Source organism: Ovis canadensis, chromosome 26 (assembly GCF_042477335.2).
Source record: "Ovis canadensis isolate MfBH-ARS-UI-01 breed Bighorn chromosome 26, ARS-UI_OviCan_v2, whole genome shotgun sequence".
Taxonomy (NCBI): Eukaryota; Metazoa; Chordata; class Mammalia; order Artiodactyla; family Bovidae; genus Ovis; species Ovis canadensis.
Genome location: NC_091270.1, coordinates 36335040 through 36356190, shown reverse-complemented (window position 1 = coordinate 36356190; position 21151 = coordinate 36335040). Strand labels below are relative to the sequence as shown.

The window sequence follows — 21151 nt, the reverse complement described above, 5'->3', positions numbered from 1 at the left end:
GAATAACTTCTATCATTACAGGCATATGTTTTGTCTACATTTGAAGTTTTTTTTTATTATGTAGAGTTAATGTATTGCATTTTAGCTTTCGTTTGGAAAAATTCTGATCTAAAACTTACAGCTGTAACTGGGTAGTCAATTATTTATTATTCAAGTATGATAAACACAGGAGATCTAAATTCTGGTGAATTGGGGTGCTAATGTGAACTTGCAAGATTTGAACACTTTTAGCTTTTTGTCAGTCTTAATAGTACATGCTATAGTTTAAGGAAACAAAACTACTTTAGGTCAATCATTGTCAATCCTAGAACAACTGTGTTGACTTGGTAGCATTTGGTAACAGCCCAGAGATTTTGAACCTGGTTAGAACCCTGATATTTTCAAACCTCAGTTCACATTGTGCATGGGCTGAGTATAAAGAAGTTGCATTCACTGAGGTTGGTTCTGCAGGCCACGGTTTACATAAAAGCGATGAAAGTGAGTCACTGAGTTGTGTCCAACTCCTTGCAACCCCATGAACTATATACAATCCATGGAATTCTCCAGGCCAGAATACTGGAGTGGGTAGTCATTCCCTTCTCCAGAGGATCTTCCCAACTCCAAGATCGAACCCAGGCCTTCCACATTGCAGGCAGATTCTTTACCTGCTGAGCCACCAGGGAAGCCCAAGAATACTGGAGTGGGTAGCCTATTCCTTCTCCAATGGATCTTCCCAACCCAGCAATCAAACCAGGGTATCCTTCATTGCAGGTGGATACTTTACCAGCTGAACCACCAAGGAAGTCCCATAAAAGTGATGAAATTACGCACATTCTAACTGGCTGACAGCTAATGACCCCAAACAATGATGCATCTTTCAGTTAAGTACTTCAAACTGATAAGCATAAACATAAACAACATATAGATAACCCGGTTTATCAGGAAGTTGCTGTTTAATGACACACATCAAGTTCTTTTATTTAAATGGCTGTGGTTGGTTTGATTAGTTGATTGGTTGTGGTTGGCTTTTGTTTCTGACATCCAAAATAGTATTTGACTTTTACATAGGGAAAATATTTTCCTGGCTAATGTTACAACAAGTTAATTTTTTAGTGGCCAATCATAGTTTGTACTAAACACCGGATTGTACTGGGAGATAGTAGACCACAGAGGATAGGAGTCAGGAGTCATGGTAGGAACTTCAATTCCATCACTGAACAGTTTTCTTTTGTGGATGATGAGGGTAAGCATATGTCTGTCCAAGGGTAACTGTGAGGTGTCTTAAGATAATCTGTGGAAAATGTATAGCCCAGGGCCTGAACATAGTAAACGCTCAAAAATGTTAAAGTCATTGTTGCTTTCATGATCATTTCTTCCTTAGTAAAATTTTGGTTCTGTCTTGGAATATCCTTTTGACAGAGGAGGTATGGCCTTGTATTAGGAGCATTTCCTTGTTAAGCTGATTAGTATGCACATAAAAACACATCTTCCTCCCAGCCTATCTCTTGTTCAAGCATATGTCTAGACATTTTGTCACTCTCAGAGGAAAAGGGAGCTACAAGGCAAATAAATTCAAATGTCAATCAAATCCCTCAAAAATGGTCCTGAGGGAAATAATGTTTATAAATTTGCTTAAGTTACATGCAAGCTATCCCTCCCTGTATAAACTCTTTAGATGTATCCCCAACTCAAGCCAAACTCTTAAAAACAAATATATACCTGAAAAATATCATGTAGGGCCCAAGCAAAGTGTTCTATTTTTTTTTGTTTGTTTGTTTGAAAGGATGCTATCAGTTCATTTTTAGAGAGGTTTTAAATAAAACCCTCATGAAATATGTGACCATATAAAGGACAAATACTGCTGAGGGATAGGTCACTAGTTTCTGAGGTTTCCTCTGAAGACTTGTAGGGATATTTCTTTCTGCTCTCAATACTAGGAATAAAAGCATTTTTCCAGAACAACTGGCTTGTTTTTATATTTTAGGCATTGCTAAAATAAACAATCATGTTTATATCTTTATATTTGCAACTAGAATGCTTACCATGAAATTTATGACGCATCATTAGAACTTCACAGGACTTCAGATGATAACATTGCTGAAACGGTCAATTCTTTCCATCTTACCTTTACATATTCATATTTTTATCTTAAAGTTCCATTGTCTAGGCTATTTATTTAAAGTTTTTTATGCAATAACTTTGCAGAATCTGGTTTTTTTTTTCATGAAATAAATTTGAGGAATATTTTTTGATCTGAAGTTCAAATTCTTACAAATTTGCCATATACCAAAGACTAATGCTTCTTTCTGCTTCTGCACTAAATAATTTACTAGATGAGTTTCAGAACTAGAGTACTGTACCTGCCACTATGCCAATGATGGGCACGAGAACTACAAACACAATGAGATAAAGGGTGATCAGTGCAGCTTTATAAGACTTCATCCTCTCTTGAAGAGTTGGGCCATTTTTAGGATCTAAAAAACAAAAGTCCAACCTCCTGTTAGAGAACTTACTCATCTTACTTAATTAAAACTTTTTAAAATCTCCAATTATATGGTTAGTATCAAACCTACTGGAATAAAAAGGAAATAAGAAATAGGTTCTCGTTTATTCAGCAGGAAGTAAAAGGGACAGTCAAAAGGAGAAGTCAATACAGAAATTGCTGTGGACATTTGATCTATCCACTAACTAAACATCCAGGACAAAGTTACTATCTTCTCCAAGCCATACTTGTCTCATTGGATGCATTCATTGATAAATTTTAATACTGATACCATACCAAAACACACACAAACATAAATTTTATTCTTCTGTTTCACATGGGAATGTGAACATTCTGGATGAAAATAAAGTTCCTCAAGCAACCATATATTAATAATTATATATACTTTTTCAGATTTTAAGTGGAATAAGAAAAACATTACTTCTGATGGTAATTATGTAAATTTCCTTTTCTCATTCTACCTCAATAGTTTTGTATTTGGATGCCTCTTGTGATTTGAATACAAGCTGAAAAAAAAAATAACAAAATTCACACCTTGATTAAACATTGGAATGGATCAGTAAAGCCCATCCTCTGGATATTTCAGAATATACTAATATTTTAGTATTATTTCTTTATATGAACCAGCAATTCATATGTTGAGATGCTAATTGTAGAAAAGTTAACTCAATATAGAGGGAATCTTACTAGCAGAAGATGTTTCTCTGGTTAAGTGAATAAAACATTTATTAAAACATTCTTTCCTATGGCCATTGCTTTTGTTGTTTAGCAAAAAAGAAGGAAATTTTGTTTTCAGGTTGCAAATTAAAATGAAATTTTAGGTAGTGTTCAGTAACGTTCTATGAGGAATTGAATAGGAAAAGGAGGAAAAAATTAGGTAAAGAAAATTTAAAAAATAAGGAAAAGGGGGAAAATGAAGGAAAAAAGAGAAGGAGCAACCACAATACAAGCAAGATGGGATATTCCATCTGTCAGGTGACTAAGACTGAGATCCAACCAGGCAGATAGAGTAAGTCTCATGACCAAAATTTTACAGTCTCACTAACTCCAAGGACAATGTCCATGAGCACCCTCCCTTATTCTACTTACGGGGAGGAAGCAAAGCTGTCATTGAGCGAGCATCGAACTTCACAGACTCTGTACAGCTGTCAGTGTCTTCTTGCTGATCAGGAAAGTCATCCCACTGTGCCATACTTCTATCAAACACATGGAAAAACATGTTAATTACACACAGAATTGCTAGGGCCCTTTGGCATCATGTTTCACATTGAAATTTACAGTTAAAATCCAATTTTAGCCAGGGAACAAGTATAATTAATTACATTTACATACATCTCTGTCAAATATATGCCAACATAACTACCCATGAATTTTCATTTCAACATTAAAAGACAGACTTACATGGAACCCACTCATGAGTTTTTCCATGTACAAATGTACACTTATGATTGAAGTATGTGGTTTTTAGAGTGAGAGGTAACTTTGCTCTCTTTAGCTAAAAAAGGAAAAATTCTCAACTGGCAGAAAACAACTGTTTAGCTAAAAAGTTAAAAAGAATTTCCCTTAGAACAAGTAGTAGCTGAAAATCTGAAACAAATATTTCCCGTGATATTTTATCAGAGCTTTATCAGGCAAATCTTCTTCTGCCAAGGCATCTGTTTATCCCTTTAGAAACAGAAAACAAAGTCCAGTCACAAGATAAGGAGCCACAGGAAAAACTAAGTTTTTATTTTCCTTTCCTTTCCCTTCTTTTCCTTTTTTTTTAAAAATTTTCTTATATATTTTCCTATCAAGACTTCCCTCACTATATACATTGGCAGCACCTCAAATATGTGCTTGTACCTTTTAAAACACAATTGCAAAGAGCTGGACGTGACTGAGCGTACACACACATATTTTATGACCTAATCTATATCTATGTCTCTTTAAGATGCATTAGAATCATTTAAAAGGCTTACTTTAAAACAGATTGATGGTCCCAACCTGCAAAACTTCTCATATTTAGGGTAGGGATCAACAACTTGCAGGCTTCCCTGGTGGTTCAGTGGTAAAGAATCTGCCTGCCAAGGCACGAGATGTGGGGTTCAATCCCCTATCAGGGAAGATGCCCTGGAGAAGGAAATGGCAACCCACTCTAGTATTCCTGCTTAGGAAATCCCATGGACAGAGGAGCCTGGCAGGTTACAGTCCATGGGGTCGCAGAAGAGTTGGACACAACTTGGAGACTAAACAACAACAATTTGCAATTCAGACAAGTTTTCTAGTCATGCTGCTGCTGCCAGTCTAAGGACCACAACTTTAAGAACATTTGTCAAAAGAAACTGTATGACTTTTTCTTGGAAACAGTTCAATTCATTTGATTGATAAGTTTAGCATAAAGCCAACATCTTCTGATCATTGTTTATTTTCTCTAATGCTGAGGTATGGATTTAACACAGCTGAAGTTGCAACTGTGTACCCTGGTAACTTCAGGACACTGAACTCTTATCTCCTCCAGAAAATGGGCAATCATTCATACGCAAATGTTCACCCTGCTTTGGGAAGAGGTACTGAAAATAAGGATGTGGCAACTCCTGTCAATATATTTTTAAAAAATATATTTCCAAGGAGTTATTTTACTTTGCAGTTTGTACATACATCACTCTGTAAATCGGTTTTACTTTTTTGTAAGTCTGGTCGATCTAACCAAGGAGTGTATTCTTTAAACGGTTCAGTCACTGTGGAGGAAGCTGGCAGAGGGGGAAGTTAGGACGACATCCCCTTTTCTTGCTACTGCTGCTGCTAAGTCACTTCAGTCGTGTCCAACTCTGTGCGACCCCATAAACGGCAGCTCACCAGGCTCCCCCGTCCCTGGGATTCTCCAGGCGAGAACACTGCTTAGGCAGAGGTAAAACTAAATAAACAATTATTGGCGAACACTATCATAGGAAACCAAACTGATTAATTCAGACCCAGACTCTCCTGCCATTTCTCACCTTTTTAATTCACTCTATTATTTGATTTGGATGATAGTTTTTAACTTGCCATGGGAAAAAATCAAAAACATTACTTTTAAGAATGAGATGACAATGAGACAGCTAAATTCTTTTTTAAACTACAGTTCAAAGCACTGGGACTCTGGCAAAGCTTTTAACATTTGAACTCAGTTTATAAAGGATGGGCTCACAAAGTCTACTTTTTTTTTTTTTTTTTTTTGCTGTATCCCATGGCATGCAGGATCTTAGTTCTCTGACTAGGGAACAAACCTACGTTCCCTGCATTGGAAGCCCAGAGTCTTAACAACTCAACAGCCAAGTATACATTTAGGTACCCCTGCTATGCACCTAGAAATATTTCCCTGTCAGTCTGCTCACAAGTCTCTTCTCAATGTGTTTGACTCTGGTTCTGGTCCCAGTAGCTGAGATATTATGACTCCATTTTCACTTACATACAAAGGAAACATCCTTATATTAGTCAGTCTTCTAGATGGGAATTTCTTTGTAAAAAATATTTTTGCAAAATTTAAAAAATTTTAAATCTGATAAATCTCGCTAGACTGTGAGCTACAGAAGAGGTGGGACCATGTCTAGTTTTGTTCAATATTATATTGGCAGAGCCTAAAGCAATCTGGAGTATAGAGTACACTTGATATATACTTGTTGAATATTTGGGCACTGGCATCACGGACTCGATGGATGTGAGTCTGAGTGAACTCGGGGAGATGGTGATGGACAGGGAGGCCTGGCGTGCTGCGATTCACGGGGTCACAAAGAGTCGGACATGACTGAGCGACTGAACTGAACTGAACAGAGACTAAGTTCAGTTTTGTTTTTCATTAGGCCTCTATACTTCGATCTATCTTTTATGGGCTTTAGATGATAACATATATCTTTTAGATTACTGGATTTCAAACTATGATTTCTTTGGGTAGATTTAAAATCTCTGAAAAAGAAAACCCTCTAATAAATGTCTACAAGTGGGTTAGGCTGAATGACCACATGTGGACAACAGAGGTACAGAGAGCTGAAAGTGAGATGAACACCAAAGTCTGTTGAGTGGAGCGATGAATGAAAAAGAATCCCCTTGGTTACTCTAGTGAACAATGAGTTCTGTTTGTTCTCTGGAGTGGTTTATAACAAGGGTTGGTTAATCATGAAGTATACTTTTTTCCGTTGAAAAAAAGATGAAATTAATCATAGATGATCCTGCCATAAGATTGCTGGCATTTTCTATTACTACTTTCTTTTGTTCTCAGTCTCCAAAATTGTCCTGAGAAGCTCATTTATTTCCATGGCTTGAATGGCATGAACTACTACCTACATGCTGACTAAGCCAAAATACCCAGCTCAGATCTCATGTCTCAGAATCAGATTTATAAAGAGATAGATAGATAGATAGATATAATACAGCTAGCTACAATGGGGTACTTTTCACATCAACCTAACTTTTCTTTGTCCAGGGTTTCTGATGTTGGCATGCCACCCATTTATATCATCTGTTTGTTATTACAATCCTGGGCTAATTTAATAGCTCCCAATAGGTCTCTCTGGTTTCCCTGATAGCTCAGTTGGTAAAGAATCCTACCTGCAATGCAGGAGACTCTAGTTCAATCCCTAGGTTGGGAAGACCCAGTATTCTTGGGCTTCCCTGGTGGCTCAACTGGTAAAGAATCTGCCTACAATATGGGAGACCTGGGTTTGATGCCTGGGTTGAGAAGATTCCCTGGAGAAGGGAAAGGCTACCCACTCTATAATCCTGGCTTGGAGAATTCCACAGACTGTATAGTCCATGGGGTCGCAAAGAGTCAGATACAACTGAGTGACTTTCACTTTCACTTTTTCATAGGTCTCTCAGCTTCATGTTAATCCTTCCATTTTATTTTCCACACAACTTCTAGAATGGTCCTCTTCAAAAGTAAGTCAGATTGACATCATGACCAAGTGGCTTTTATCCCAGGGATGCAAGGATTCTTCAGTATTTGCAAATCAATCAATGTGATACACCACATTAACAAATTGAGAGATAAAAACCATATGATTATCTCAATAGAGGCAGAGAAAGCCTTTGACAATCAACATCCACTTATGATAAAAACCCTCCAGAAAGCAGGCATAGAAGGAACATACCTCAACATAATAAAAGCCATATATGATAAACTCACAGCAAACATTATCCTTAATGGTGAAAAATTGAAAGCATTTCCCCTAAAGTCAGGAAGAAGACAAGGGTGCCCACTTTCACCACTACTATTCAACATAGTTTTGGAAGTATTAGCCACAGCAATCAGAGGAGAAAAAGAAATAAAAGGAATCCAGATTGGAAAAGAAGAAGTAAAACTCTCACTGTTTGCAGATGACATGATCCTTTACATAGAAAACCCTAAAGACACCACCAGAAAATTACTAGAGCTAATCAATGAATATAGTAAAGTTGCAGGATATAAAATTAACACACAGAAATCCCTTGTAATCCTATACACTAACAATGAGAAAACAGAAAGAGAAATTAAGGAAACAATTCCATCCACCATTGCAATGAAAAGAATAAAATACTTAGGAATAAATCTACCTAAAGACACAAAAGACCTATTTACAGAAAACTATAAAACACTGATGAAAGAAGTCAAAGATGACACAAATATATAGAGAAATATACCATGTTCATGGATCAGAAGAATCAATATAGTGAAAATGAGTACACTACCCAAAGCAATCTATAGATTCAATGCAATTCCTATCAAGCTACCAACAGTATTTTTCAGAGAACTGGAACAAATAACTTCACAATTTGTATGGAAATACAAAAAACAAAAAACAAAAAAACAAACCTCAAATAGCAAAAGCAATCTTGAGAATGAAGACTGGAACTGGAGGAATCAACCTGACTTCAGACTATACTATAAAGCTACAGTCATCAAGACAGTATGGTACTGGCACAAAGATAGAAATATAGATCAATGGAACAAAATAGAAAGCCCAGAGATAAATCCACACACCTATGGACACCTTATCTCTGATAAAGGAGGCAAGAATATACAATGGAGGAAAGACAATCTCTTTAACAAGTGGTACTGGGAAAACTGGTCAACCACTTGTAAAAGAATGAAACTAGAACACTTTCTAACACCATACACAAAAATAAACTCAAAATGGATTAAAGATCTAAATTTAAGACCAGAAACTATAAAACTCCTAGAGGAAAATATAGGCAAAACACTCTGACATAAATCACAGCAGGATCCTCTATGACCCACTTCCCAGAGTAATAGAAATAAAAGCAAAAATAAACAAATGGGACCTAATTAAACTTAAAAGTTTTTGCACAATGAAGGAAAATATAAGTAAGGTGAAAAGACAGCCTTCAGAATGGGAGAAAATAATAGCAAACAAAGCAACTGACAAAGAATTAATCTCAAAAATATACAAGCAGCTCATGCAGCTTAATTCCAGAAAAATAAACAACCTAATCAAAAAATGGGCCAAAGAACTAAACAGACATTTCTCCAAAGAAGACATACAGATGGCTAACAAACACATGAAAAGACACTCAACATCTCTCATTATCAGAAAAATGCACATCAAAACCACAATGAGGTACCATCTCATGCCAGTCAGAATGGCTACTATCAAAAAGTCTACAAATAATAAATGCTGGAGAGGGTAAGGAGAAAAGAGAACCCTCTTACACTGTTGGTGGGAATGCAAACTAGTACAGCCACTATGGAGAATAGTGTGGAGATTCCTTAAAAAACTGGAAATAGAACTGCCATATGACCCAGCAATCCCACTGCTGGGCATTCACACTGTGGAAACCAGAACTGAAAGAGACACGTGTACCCCAATGTTCATTGCAGCACTGTTTACAATAGCTCAGACATGGAAGCAACCTAGATGTCCATCAGCAGACGAATGGGTAAGAAAGCTGTGGTACATACACACAATGGAATATTACTCAGCTATTAAAAAGAATGTATTTGAATCAGTTCTAATGAGGTGGATGAAACTGGAGCCTATTATACAGAATGAAGTAAGTCAGGAAGAAAAATACCAATATAGTATATTAATGCATATATATGGAATTTAGAAAGATGGTAATGATGACCCTATATGCAAAACAGCAAAAGAGAACCAGATATAAAGAACAGACTTTTGGATTCTGTGGTAGAAGGTGAGGGTGAGATGATTTGAGAGAATAGCATTGAAACATGTATATTACCATATGTGAAATAGATTGACAGTCCAGGTTCAATGCATGAGACAGGGCGCTTAGGGCTGGTTCACTGGGATGACCCTGAGGGATGGAATGGGGAGGGAGGTGGGAGGGGAGTTCAGGATGGGGAACACATGTACACCCATGGTTGATTGATGTCTATGTATGCCAAAAACCACTACAATATTGTAAAGTAATTAGCCTCTAATTAAAATTAACTAATTAATTTTAAAAAAAGTAAGTCAGATGTATCACTCTGCTGAAATCCTATAAATACATTCCCATCTCACTCACTCAGACAGACTTTTCTCCAGCATCAGATCTGAAATGGCAACCTACCTCTTTCACTTCCTCTTCTCTTTCTTGCCTTGATCTGCCCCCCACCCCCAACTTATCACCATCCAACATGAAATACATTTCCCTTATTTGTCTTGTCTATTGTTTGTCTCTTCTCACACAAGTTAGAGTCATGATTCAGTGGTTTTTATCTCTTTGGTTCAATGAATAGAGTTCCTGTCACTGGTGTTCATCATGTACATAAGAACATTAGGAGAAACTCCACAAATAAATGAAAGACAAAATAGTTTGCAAGATGACTGGATTTTATACCTGGAGTCATGCTTCAAGGAAAGTTTGCATTAGTGAATTGAAGAAATGTAAAAACCTGTTCTGCTATCTACTGGTAAATGAAAGGTTTTTCTTTGAATCATGTGTCAACAGGAAACTGAAACAAAAATATCTCACCCCCGAGGTTCCCACTTTTGCCTCAGAGGGATTTGTTAGACTTACTGGATTCCTTCAGTTCCTTACTCTATCAGTGCTGTTTGTTTAGGAATGTTAGAAAACATACACTTGTGAGGCTTTGTTAGAAGCCAGCGGACAATTCACACAATCCAAATGAGCCTTTAACTGCTTTTTCCAAAGTTAAAAGAAAAAGTAACCTCACATGTTACAGCTTCCTATCAAATGTCAATGCACTGACAAAGAACTGTGAAATCTTCTGAGTGTATGTAATCTATTAAAAGCACGTTCTCATGAGAAGTGAAACACCTCTCTGCAGTATCAGCTCTTCATGAAGAGGGTGAAAAATTTATAGAAGCTACAACAGGAAAACCTTAATGAAATAAATTCAGTATTATTCTGTTTGGAAACATACTTTTCTTTATTCCTGTTTTTATTATAAAAATATTGTAACACTATTGAAGACAAGTTGGGACAAAATTTCTATCATTCCATCACCCCAATAAAGGAAAAAATTGAGTGCATCCACATTACAAATTGATACTATACAGTATGTTATCATCTGGTTTTATGTATTTCCCTTAAATTCATATCAGTATCTCTATAATTGAAATTATTTTTTTCAAGTTTAAAATGATGGGCTACATAATAATTCATTGAATATATGTACCTTATTTATGCAGCCATTTTCTTATAATTCTTCAAAATAAGATATGTTCCCTGTTCTTTGAAGGGCAATGTGTTACTGATACAGATGCTGCTGCTGGAAATATTTGCATAACTTAGGTTTCTTCTTTTTAGCCTAAATGTTTCTTTAGGTAATTCATTATATGTTGAACTATCAGATAACAGGAATACTATCTCAAACTTCTTAGTATCCACTGTCTGACTTCTCTTTAAAAAGATTGTACACATTTACAGAGATTCTAGTCACTTAATGTTTTAAACCAAATTCACCACTGTTCAGTAACAATGTTTATTTTAGAATCATTTAGATTTTAGTGAGAGCTAAATGATATCTCAGATATATATCTATATATACACAGATATATATGGTTATAATATGAATTTAAAAATTATTATGAGGATTAAAAATAATTTTTATAAATTGTCTGATACATAGACAACCACAAATAAATGAATCACCATTATTTTAAACCATCACTTTTTTTTAAATATGAAATTTTCTTATTTTATCCTCACAACAGCACCATGAGGCATGTTCTCAATTTTACAAGCTGGGAAACCAAGACCTAAAACATTTAAGTATCCAGTTAATGGTACACAACTAGTGAACGGGGAAGTTGGGACCTGAAGGTAGGCAGTGTACGACCAAAAAAACAGCTCCTAATTCCTGTATAAAACATTTATAATCTCAGTTTTATGACTTTTCTATCACTATTTTCACGTGGCTAATGAGAATGCTAATTGCATTTTATGCTGTGTAAATCTTAACCATTCTTCGAGATGAATGTAAATTCTAACAGCTCCATGAAGATTCTTCTTTCTCCTCTTGAAGTAATTTTGGCCTCTCCTGTATTCTCATAGTATTTACATATAGCATTTGCATACCACTTTTATGGTGCTCAAATTATATTATGCCAATTTGCCTTAGATCTTGATTTTCCTAAAGACAGAGACTTTCATTTTTTATGTCCCTTCCTTACATCTAGAAAGTGCACACAGTAGATGCCCAACTAATATTTGTTATATGAGCAATAGAGGTAATAAAAGTATTAGATTAAAGTCAAGAGTATTATGCAAAAACTAAGATTAGACTAAGATATATTTAATCACATTGAGTAAAGCCAATAATTAGCAACAAAATATGCACATTTATATGCCTAAAATTTCTTGCTAGTTCAACTTAAAAATATATATCATATATATATGTCATATATATTTGTGCACATATATACATTTTTCACCCACAGAAAACCTAGCAGAAATCTCTATCATTGAAACAATCAAAATGAGTTATTAGCGATAGGATTCAAAACTGTACCAAAGATTACTGATCACATATGTAAACAGCTCTCTCATACAACATACACACACACATGTAGACACACAAAAATACACAGAGTAGACCCATATATTCAACAGAAGCAATTTGGGAGAAAATACAAGTAAAACTTCTTTTACCATATGTCCTAAAGACGGCAGCACTGATTTATCCACTTCCCTCTTGTAACAATTGAAACCTAAAACCTTTATCACATAATATTTCAGCACAGCACAAGAAGAAAGGAAATGACACATTTGTATGTTGAAAATCTTTCTTAACAGTGTATTTCAATAGTACTCTTCTCAGTGCACAAGTTTGCAGAATCTAAATTTGTCAGATAACTCATTCCTCTTTCCATCTAGGACATTACAAAAGAAAAAGAGAAGTCAAATGAAAAACAATTGGGATTATTGTAACAGCATACATAACATATGGAAGATTAATCTTTTCCTTTTTGTAAGATAGGTCTGCTTTCTATAATATTCTCATTACTATTAATCTTTTATTAATCTCAATATCTTCCACTAATACTCATGATCTCCTTCATACTGTATAACCTTGAGGGAAGACTCTATGTTTAAGTGATTTGTTTTTCTTAATCCTTTTCCCTAGATCCCTTATCTCTAGCTTCAAACACAAAGCAGAGGAGGAAAGGATACCCACCAAGTAAAAGCAATCCCTTACTGCTCACTTCAGCTCTGTCTATAGTGATGTTAGCAATTTCTGTAGATCCCTTTGAGCATCTAAAAAGTTATTTATTTCCTGAGAAGTATAATAGAGGAAAGGGGTCTTGGGCATGGGATCAGAACAAAGGAATGACTTTCATCTTCTATACCTGTCAGAGTTTTACATATTTTTTAATCTCATTTATTTAATCACAGTCCAGTTCCAATAGGACATGTAAAAAAAAAAAACCACTATTGAGCTAATTTTTAGATCTGATTCTTTTGGGGAAAAGTGTTTACTTTATATTTCATGGGCACTTCATGGTGCTCAAAGAGGGAGGGATCCTACTTTCTATCAAGAGATGGTCAAAATGATGTTCTGGCACCACAGAACAGTAACCCCTGGTAGAGAGAACCCAGGAATAGTGCACAGTGCTTGAAAAAAGAAAGCAGAAAAGAAAGTAGCAGTGTAACAGCAAGAGTAACAGGCAATGAAGCTGGCAGCACAAATGCTGGCCAGACAGACTGAGCCAAGAATAGGATTGCAGACATCAACCCAGGCTAGACCAACATGAAGGCTACTCTGTGACCACACTAGGTCACCAGATTCTTAGGAGAAGACGTGGAGACTAACATCAGAACTCACTGTATTTTCTTTTGATCTGCTTCTATATGTTTTTGTTGTCCAGTCATTAAGTCATGTCCAACTCTCTGCAATCCCATGGACTGAAGCAAATCAGGCTATTCTTTCCTCCACTGTCTCCTGGAGTTTGCTCAAATTCATGCCCATTAAGTCAGTGATGCTATCTAACCATCTCTTCCTCTGCCAGCCCCTTCTCTTTTTGTCTTCAGTCTTTCCCAGCATCAGGGTATTTTCCAAACTCATTGGAAAATATTGGAGTTTCAGCTTCAGCATTAGTTCTTCCAATGAATATTCAGGGTTGATTTCCTTTAGGAAGGACTGGTTGGATCTCCTTGCTATCCAACGACTCTCAAGAGTCTGCTCCAGCACCAGTTTGAAAGCATTAATTCTTTGGCACTCAGCTTTCTTTATGGTCCGACTCGCATGTTTGTACAGTACTACTGGAAAAACCATAGCTTTCACTATACAAACCTTTGTTGGCAAACTGATGTCTCTGCTTTTCAGTATGTTGTTTCAGTTTGCCATAGCTTTCCTTCTGAGGAGCAAGCATCTTTTAATTTCACAGTTTCAGTCACTGTCCACAGTGATTTTGGAGCCCAAGAAAATAAAAGCTGTCACGTTTCCACCTTTTCCCTTTCTATCTTCCATGAAGTGGTAGGACCGGATGTCGTGATCTCAGTTTTTTGAATGCTGAGTTTCAAGCCAGCCTTTTCACTCTCTTCTTTCATCCTCATCAAGAGGCTCTTTAGTTCCTCTTCACTCTCTGCCATAAGGGTGGTATTATCTGTGTATCTGAAGTTGTTGATATTTCTCCCAGCAATCTTGATTCCAGCATGCGATTCATCTAGCCTGGCATTTCACGTGATATAAACAGAATATGTTAAATAAGCATGGTGACAACATACAGCCTTGACATACTCCTTTCCCAATTTTGAACAAGTCCGTTGTTCCATATCCAATTCTAACTGTTGCTTTCTTGACCTGCATACAGGTTTCTCAGGAGACAGGTAAGGTGGTCTGGTATTCCCATCTCTAAGAATTTTAATATCACAGTTTGTTGTGATCCACACAGCCAAAGGTTTAGTGCAGTAAATGAAGCAGAAGTAGATGTTTTTCTAGAATTCTCTTGCTTTCTCTATAACCCTCTATAAATTTCAGATGCTGGCAATTTGATCTCTGGTTCTTCGTCCTTTACTAAATCTGGCTTGCACATCTGGAAGTTCTCAGTTCACATACTGCTGAAGCCTATCGTGAAGGATTCTGACCATAACTTTGCTAGCATGTGAAATGAGCACAATTGCAGTGTAGTCTATACATTCTTCGACATTGCCCTTCTTTGGGATTAGAATGAGAACTGATCTTTTCTAGTCCTGTGGCCACTGCTGAGTTTCCCAAGTTGCTGGCATATTGAGAGCAGTACTTTAACAGCATCATCTTTAAGGATTTGAAATATCTCAGCTGGAATTCTATCACTCTTACCAGCTTTGTTCATAGTAATGCTTCCTAAGGTCCATCTGACTTTACACTCCAGGATGTCTGGCTCTAGGTTAGTGACAACACCATTGTGGTTATCCAGATTATTAAGACTTTTTTGCTTATTTCTTCTGTGTATTCTTGCTACCTATTCTTAATCTCTTCTTTTTCTGTTAGGTTCTTACTGTTTTTCTCCTTCATCATGTACATGTTTGCATGAAATATGCCCTTGGTATCTCCAATTTTTTTAAGAGCTCTCTAGTCGTTCTCATTCTATTGTTTTCCTCTATTTCTTTGCATTGTTCATTTAAGAAGGCCTTCTTATCTCTCCTTGCTATTTTCTGGAACTCAGCATTCAGTTGGCTTTATTTTTCTCTTTCTCTCTTGCTTTTCACTTCTCTTCTTTCTTCACCTATTTATAAAGCTTTCTCGGACAACAGCTTTGTCTTCTTGCATTTCTCTTCCTTGGGATGGTTTTGGTCACTGCCTCCTGTACAAACTTCTGTTCAGGCACTCTGTCTAATCCCTTAAAGCTATTCATCACCTTCACTGTATAATCATAGGGGATTTGATTTAGGTCATACCTGAATGACCTAGTGGTTTTCCCCACTTTCTTCAATTTAAGTCTGAATTTTGCAATAAGGAGCTGATTATCTGAGCCACAGTCAGTTCCAGGTATTGTTTCTGCTTACCGTATAGAGCTTATCCATAATTGGCTGCAAAGAACATAATAAATCTGATTTTGGTATTGACCATTTGGTGATGCCCACATGTGGAGTCATTTCTTGTGTCATTGGAAAAGGCTGTTTGCTATGACCAGTATGTTCTCTTGACAAAACTCTGTTAGCCTTTGCCCTGTTTCATTTTGTACTCGAAGGCCAAATTTGCCTGTTATTCTAGATATCTCTTGACTTCCTGCTTTTGCATTCTAATCTTTATGAGAAAAAGGACATCTTTTTTTGGTGTTAGTTCTAGAAGGTCTGTAGGTCCTCAAAGAACCAGTCAACTTCAGTTTCTTTGGTATTAGTGGTTGGGGCATTGACTTGGATTACTGTGATGTTGAAGGTTTGCCTGGGAAATGAACCAAGATAATTTGTCATTTTTGAGATTGCACCCAAGTACTGCATTTTGGACTCTCTTGTAGACTATGAGGACTACTCCATTTCTTCTAAGGAATTCTTGTCCACAGTAGTAGATATAATCTGAGTTAAATTTACCCATTCCATCCATTTTAGTTAACTGATTCCTATGATGTCAATGCTCAATCTTGCCATCTCCTGCTTGACCACATCAAATTTACCTTGATTCAAGGACCTAACATTTCAGGTTCTTACACAATACTGTTCTTGACAGCACCGAATTTTACTTTCACCACTAGAAACATTCACAATTGAGTGTCATTTCTCCTTTGGCCCAGCTGCTTCATTCTATCTGAAGCCATAAATAATTGCCCTCCACTTTTACCCAGTAGCATATTGGACACCTTCCAACCTGGATGCTTCATCTTTTGTAGTCATATCTTTGTGTCTTTTCACACTGTTCATCCATGGGGTTCTCTAGGGAATACTGGAGTGGGCTGCCATGTCCTCCTTCTGTGGACCATGTTTTGTTAGGACTCTTCACCAGGATCCATCATCTTAAGTAGCCCTGTGTCAGTTCAGTCACTTACTCATGTCCAACTCTTTGAGACCCCATTGACTGCAGCATGCCAGGCTTCCTTGTCCATCACCAACTCCAGGAGCTTACTCAAACTCATGTCCATCGAGTTGCTGATGCCATCCAACCATCTCATCTCTTGTCATCCTGTTCTCCTCCTGCCCCCAATCTTTCCCAGCATCAGGGTCTTTTCCAATGAGTCAGTTCTTCATATCAGATGGCCAAAGTATTGGAGCTTTAGCTTCAGCATCAGTCCTTCCAATGAATATTCAGGACTGACTTCCTTTAGGATCAACTGGTTGGATCTCCTCAAGAGTCTTCTCCAACACCACAGTTCAAAAACATCAATTCTTCAGCATTCAGGTTTCTTTATGGTCTGACTCTCACATCCATACGTGACTACTGGAAAAACCATTGCCTTGACTAGACGGACCTTTGTTGGCAAAGTAATGTCTCTGCTTTTCAATATGCTATCTAGGTTGGTCATAACTTTTCTTACAAGGAGTAAGTGTCTTTTAATTTCATGGCTGCAGTCACCATCTGCAGTGATTTTGGAGCCCCCAAAAAATAAAGTCTGACACTGTTTCCACTATTTCCCCATCTATTTGCCATGAAGTGATGGGACTAGATGCCATGATCTTCGTTTTCTGAATGTTGAGCTTTAAGCCAACTTTTTCACTCTCCACTTTCACTTCCATCAAGAGGCTTTTTAGTTCCTCTTCACTTTCTGCCATAAGGGTGGGTGTCATCTGCATATCTGAGGTTATTGATATTTCTCCCGGCAATCTTGATTCCAGCTTGTGCTTCATCCAGCCCAGCGTTTCTCATGATGTATTTTGTATATAAGTTAAATAAGCAGGGTGACAATATACAGCCTTGACGTACTCCTTTTCCTATTTGGAACCAGTCTGTTGTTCCATGTCCAGTTCTAACTGTTGCTTCCTGACCCCATAGGTCACACCCAATTAACCTGATTTCAAAACTCAGCAAAAATATACATTTTTCTCAGTCTGAGATCAGTGTATGCATTGTCAGTCACCTTCATGACAAATGTAGTTTGAAAACAAACTACAAACATGGACAAATTCCAGATCATAAGAATAGCTGCCTTCTCATCAGTTACTGCCACGGGATTCTTTGACTTTATTTTTGTTGTTTATGGAATATGTGTCTAGCACAAAGACTATTATAACATTATGCCTAATATTCAAATAAAGTTTCAAAATTAAATAAATGGGTTGAAAAAACTTAACTTGAGTCTCATAGAATTCTTTGTGTTAGAGGAATGGAAGCTGAATTCAAAGGAAGACATATTTTATATTCATGAAGTGATACATTTGAATGTAGGTCATTTGCCTAGGTCATTAGTTATAAGGTCATTAGTTATAAGGTACACGATACCATATATTTATGTGATAAATTTGCACAAAGATAACATTTTTCCTATTCTTGACTCAAAATAATAATTAGACAGTAATGTTTACTATCTACTTATTCTTTTAATAATTAAAAGTTTTAATAACACTACATTGGACACATCTCTCCATGTGAATATAATGCCTTAAAGAATTATCAAAAGAACCTCATCAAAATCAATATTGAAAAATTACATCCTAGTAGAGCTTTTGTTTGATGATCATAAATAGGAAAAAGGAAGAATTTTTATGGTAACTGTATTATTTTATATAACTCTATACTAAACAGAACTTTTCTGCAGAAGTATTATTGAAGTTAAAATACATAAACAGACAAGTACAGCATCAGAACCAACTATATCTTCCTTCTGTGAAGCCTATCAAAACTGTTCTGTTCAATCACATGACCTTAAAGTGATACAGCTGATTAAACTTTTAGTATTTTTGTAGAGTTTAATATAATTTACAAATGCATTATATCTATAAAATACATTTGTAACCAAAAATTGGTTAAGAATTATAGACCTATGAAATTTAGGTCTAAATTTACGTTTCTATGTTTTAACATATAATTATAATAAAATATCAGCACAGTGAGATAAAGGGACTAAAATACTTATTTCCCTTGGAGAATCAATGTACTTTTACCATACTGTTTTAAAAACCATACAGTTTTTAAAAGAAAGGGCAGATATCTAAAGAGCTCAGATGTCCCTACAATAAGAAAAAACAACCTGAGCAAACTGAAAATCAATGACATTTCCTAGAGACAGCAGAGCCTTTAGGTCTCAGGACAAACTTTATTTTTTTATTTTTATTTTTTTTTTTTAGTTTTTTATTTTTTAAATTTTAAAATCTTTAATTCTTACATGCATTCCCAAACATGAACCCCCCTCCCACCTCCCTCCCCATAAGAGAAGGAATCCAAAGAACTCACATCTGGGTTTAGCTTCCCTGGAGCAGTAGCCTCTAGAATCAGAAACTGGCAAGAACCTGTAAATGGTAATTTGAATGAATGGCTGGAGAGCTGAGGGAGGGCCAGTGTGAAGGTGAAACTCCTGGGGCTGTAGTTTCTGGGGGCTTTACGCTCAGGAACCCCACCAGGTTCTCACAGAGAAGAGCCAAGAAAAGTCACCTGGTGCCTGTGGCAGAGGGAGGGGAAAGAAACCATTTTAGAATACCCCCAGAGCATTCTCCATAATAAAGGCTTCCTCTCCAGGGCAAAGGGCTGCCCTGGTGGCTTCCAGGGGTCGGAAGATTCTCTGGAGAAGGGAATGACAACGCAGTCCAGTATCCTTGCCTGGGAAATCCCACGGACAGAGCAGCCTGGTGGGCTATAGTCCATGGAGTCTCACAGAGTCGGACACGACTGAGCGACAACACTGTCACTTTTTTACTTTCACAGCTGACCGACCCTGAAAAGTTCTCTTTTTCAGGGAAGTTTGTAGGGAAATCCCAAAACTAGAGGAGACAAAAACAAGGACACTAAAAGAAATTTTGGCCTCTGACAGCTCAGCTCCAGCAAGTATTAAACACAGCCCAACTCCTAGCCAGGGAATCATAAAATTTCATACCAATATGCCTACTTACCTCAGTTCCTAAACCTGTCTTGACCAACTCCAGTTTTCAACAAGGCATGCTAAAAATCAATGAAGTGTGTGCCAGGCCCTGAAAGTCATGGATTCCTAGGATAGGTAGGGAAGTTGTGGGTGGTGGGGGTGGGAGGTGGCTAGAGTAAGCACAAAATCCTAGCGACCAGTTACCCTCAAGCAATATTAACAAATCACCCCTTCTTCATGACTCATGTCTTATTAAGGAGACACAAAATGCCAGTTAAGAAAAAAAAAATGAATGTGAGCTCATTTTTAAGTGATATTTTTAAATCATGAATGCCCTAAGTTTAGGGAAGTTTGGTTTCAAAACTAGAGTGACAGACTCATCTAGTTTAAATAAGCTTTAAAGTGGTAAAAATATAAATTTATTTAAGCCTGAACAAACTTCATTAAGTAGGAATTCAGTTCCCGACCAGGTATCAAACCTAGACCCAAAGCAGTGACACCACAGAGTCATAACTACTGGACCACTAGGGAATTACCTCATTAAACAAATTCTTATCCGGAAATCTCCTGGAATCATTACGAGATGTCAGCCTAGGGGCTCAAAAGCAGAATTGACCTTTCTACCACAGCTAAGAGAGCTGAGGTAAACTGAGTATCACTCATGTTATAGCAACTTCACATGTGCCATAGTTTTTCCTACTCATGGCTAAAGAAGAACCCCAACAAAAACCTCTTTGAAAATGAGAGAATAAAAACTCTTCAAAAAATTTATCTAGGGTCACTTGGTCAGTGACAGAGTATGCTCTAGAACCTATATTCTATGATGTTCTTTCCACTTGGACCCTTAGCTTCCATGAACACACATAATTACCCATCTACACATCTCCATTTTCTCCCATAATGTCTTCAGAAGCTACTGATAGTTTCCAAGAGGCATCAAAGCTGAGCTCTGTCTTTGCTGTTTGATCTCCCTGCATTCACTTTCAGAGAATAAAGAGCTCTCTTTTTTGACTTCCAACTCTCTTGAAAGCACTACTCTCTAGCCAACTCTCACCAAGAATCACACGGGAAAGGTGATTCTGAGCAATGTAGTTCCTGGAACCTCCCGTGGGACACAGAAAAGGCAGTAAAGAGTGTAGGGAGGCAAAAAGCAATAGCGGATGTCTACATAGCCTGACAACTCAGAAAGGAACACTTACCATCCAAAGAGGGAATGGAAACTGAATTGCTTAAAAGGGAGAAAGAACAGCTGGGGTGGAGAAAACAACGCATCCAAATGCCTGAAAAAAGACAGGAACACGAGAATATCAACGACCAGAGT

At 37.0% G+C, this 21151-nt stretch overlaps 1 protein-coding gene across 6 annotated transcripts in view; it reads right to left on the bottom strand.

Annotated features, from left to right (window-relative positions):
• MSR1 (macrophage scavenger receptor 1) overlaps positions 1 to 20074 on the bottom strand; it is an 85822-nt gene extending 65748 nt beyond the window's left edge. The window contains exons 1-4 of one of the 6 annotated variants that reach the window (XM_069573124.1): positions 19862 to 20074; positions 19209 to 19413; positions 3572 to 3678; positions 2340 to 2453 (exon numbers count right to left, since the gene is read on the bottom strand). In XM_069573124.1, the coding sequence (XP_069429225.1) occupies positions 2340 to 2453; positions 3572 to 3674 (217 nt within the window). In that variant the 5' untranslated portion in view covers positions 3675 to 3678; positions 19209 to 19413; positions 19862 to 20074. Of the gene's footprint in view, positions 1 to 2339; positions 2454 to 3571; positions 3679 to 12556; positions 12709 to 19208; positions 19414 to 19861 lie in introns of those variants that run through there. The other 5 variants (XM_069573126.1, XM_069573123.1, XM_069573127.1 and 2 more) reach the window with 5 other exon arrangements.
• Positions 20075 to 21151: the final 1077 nt, after the last annotated feature.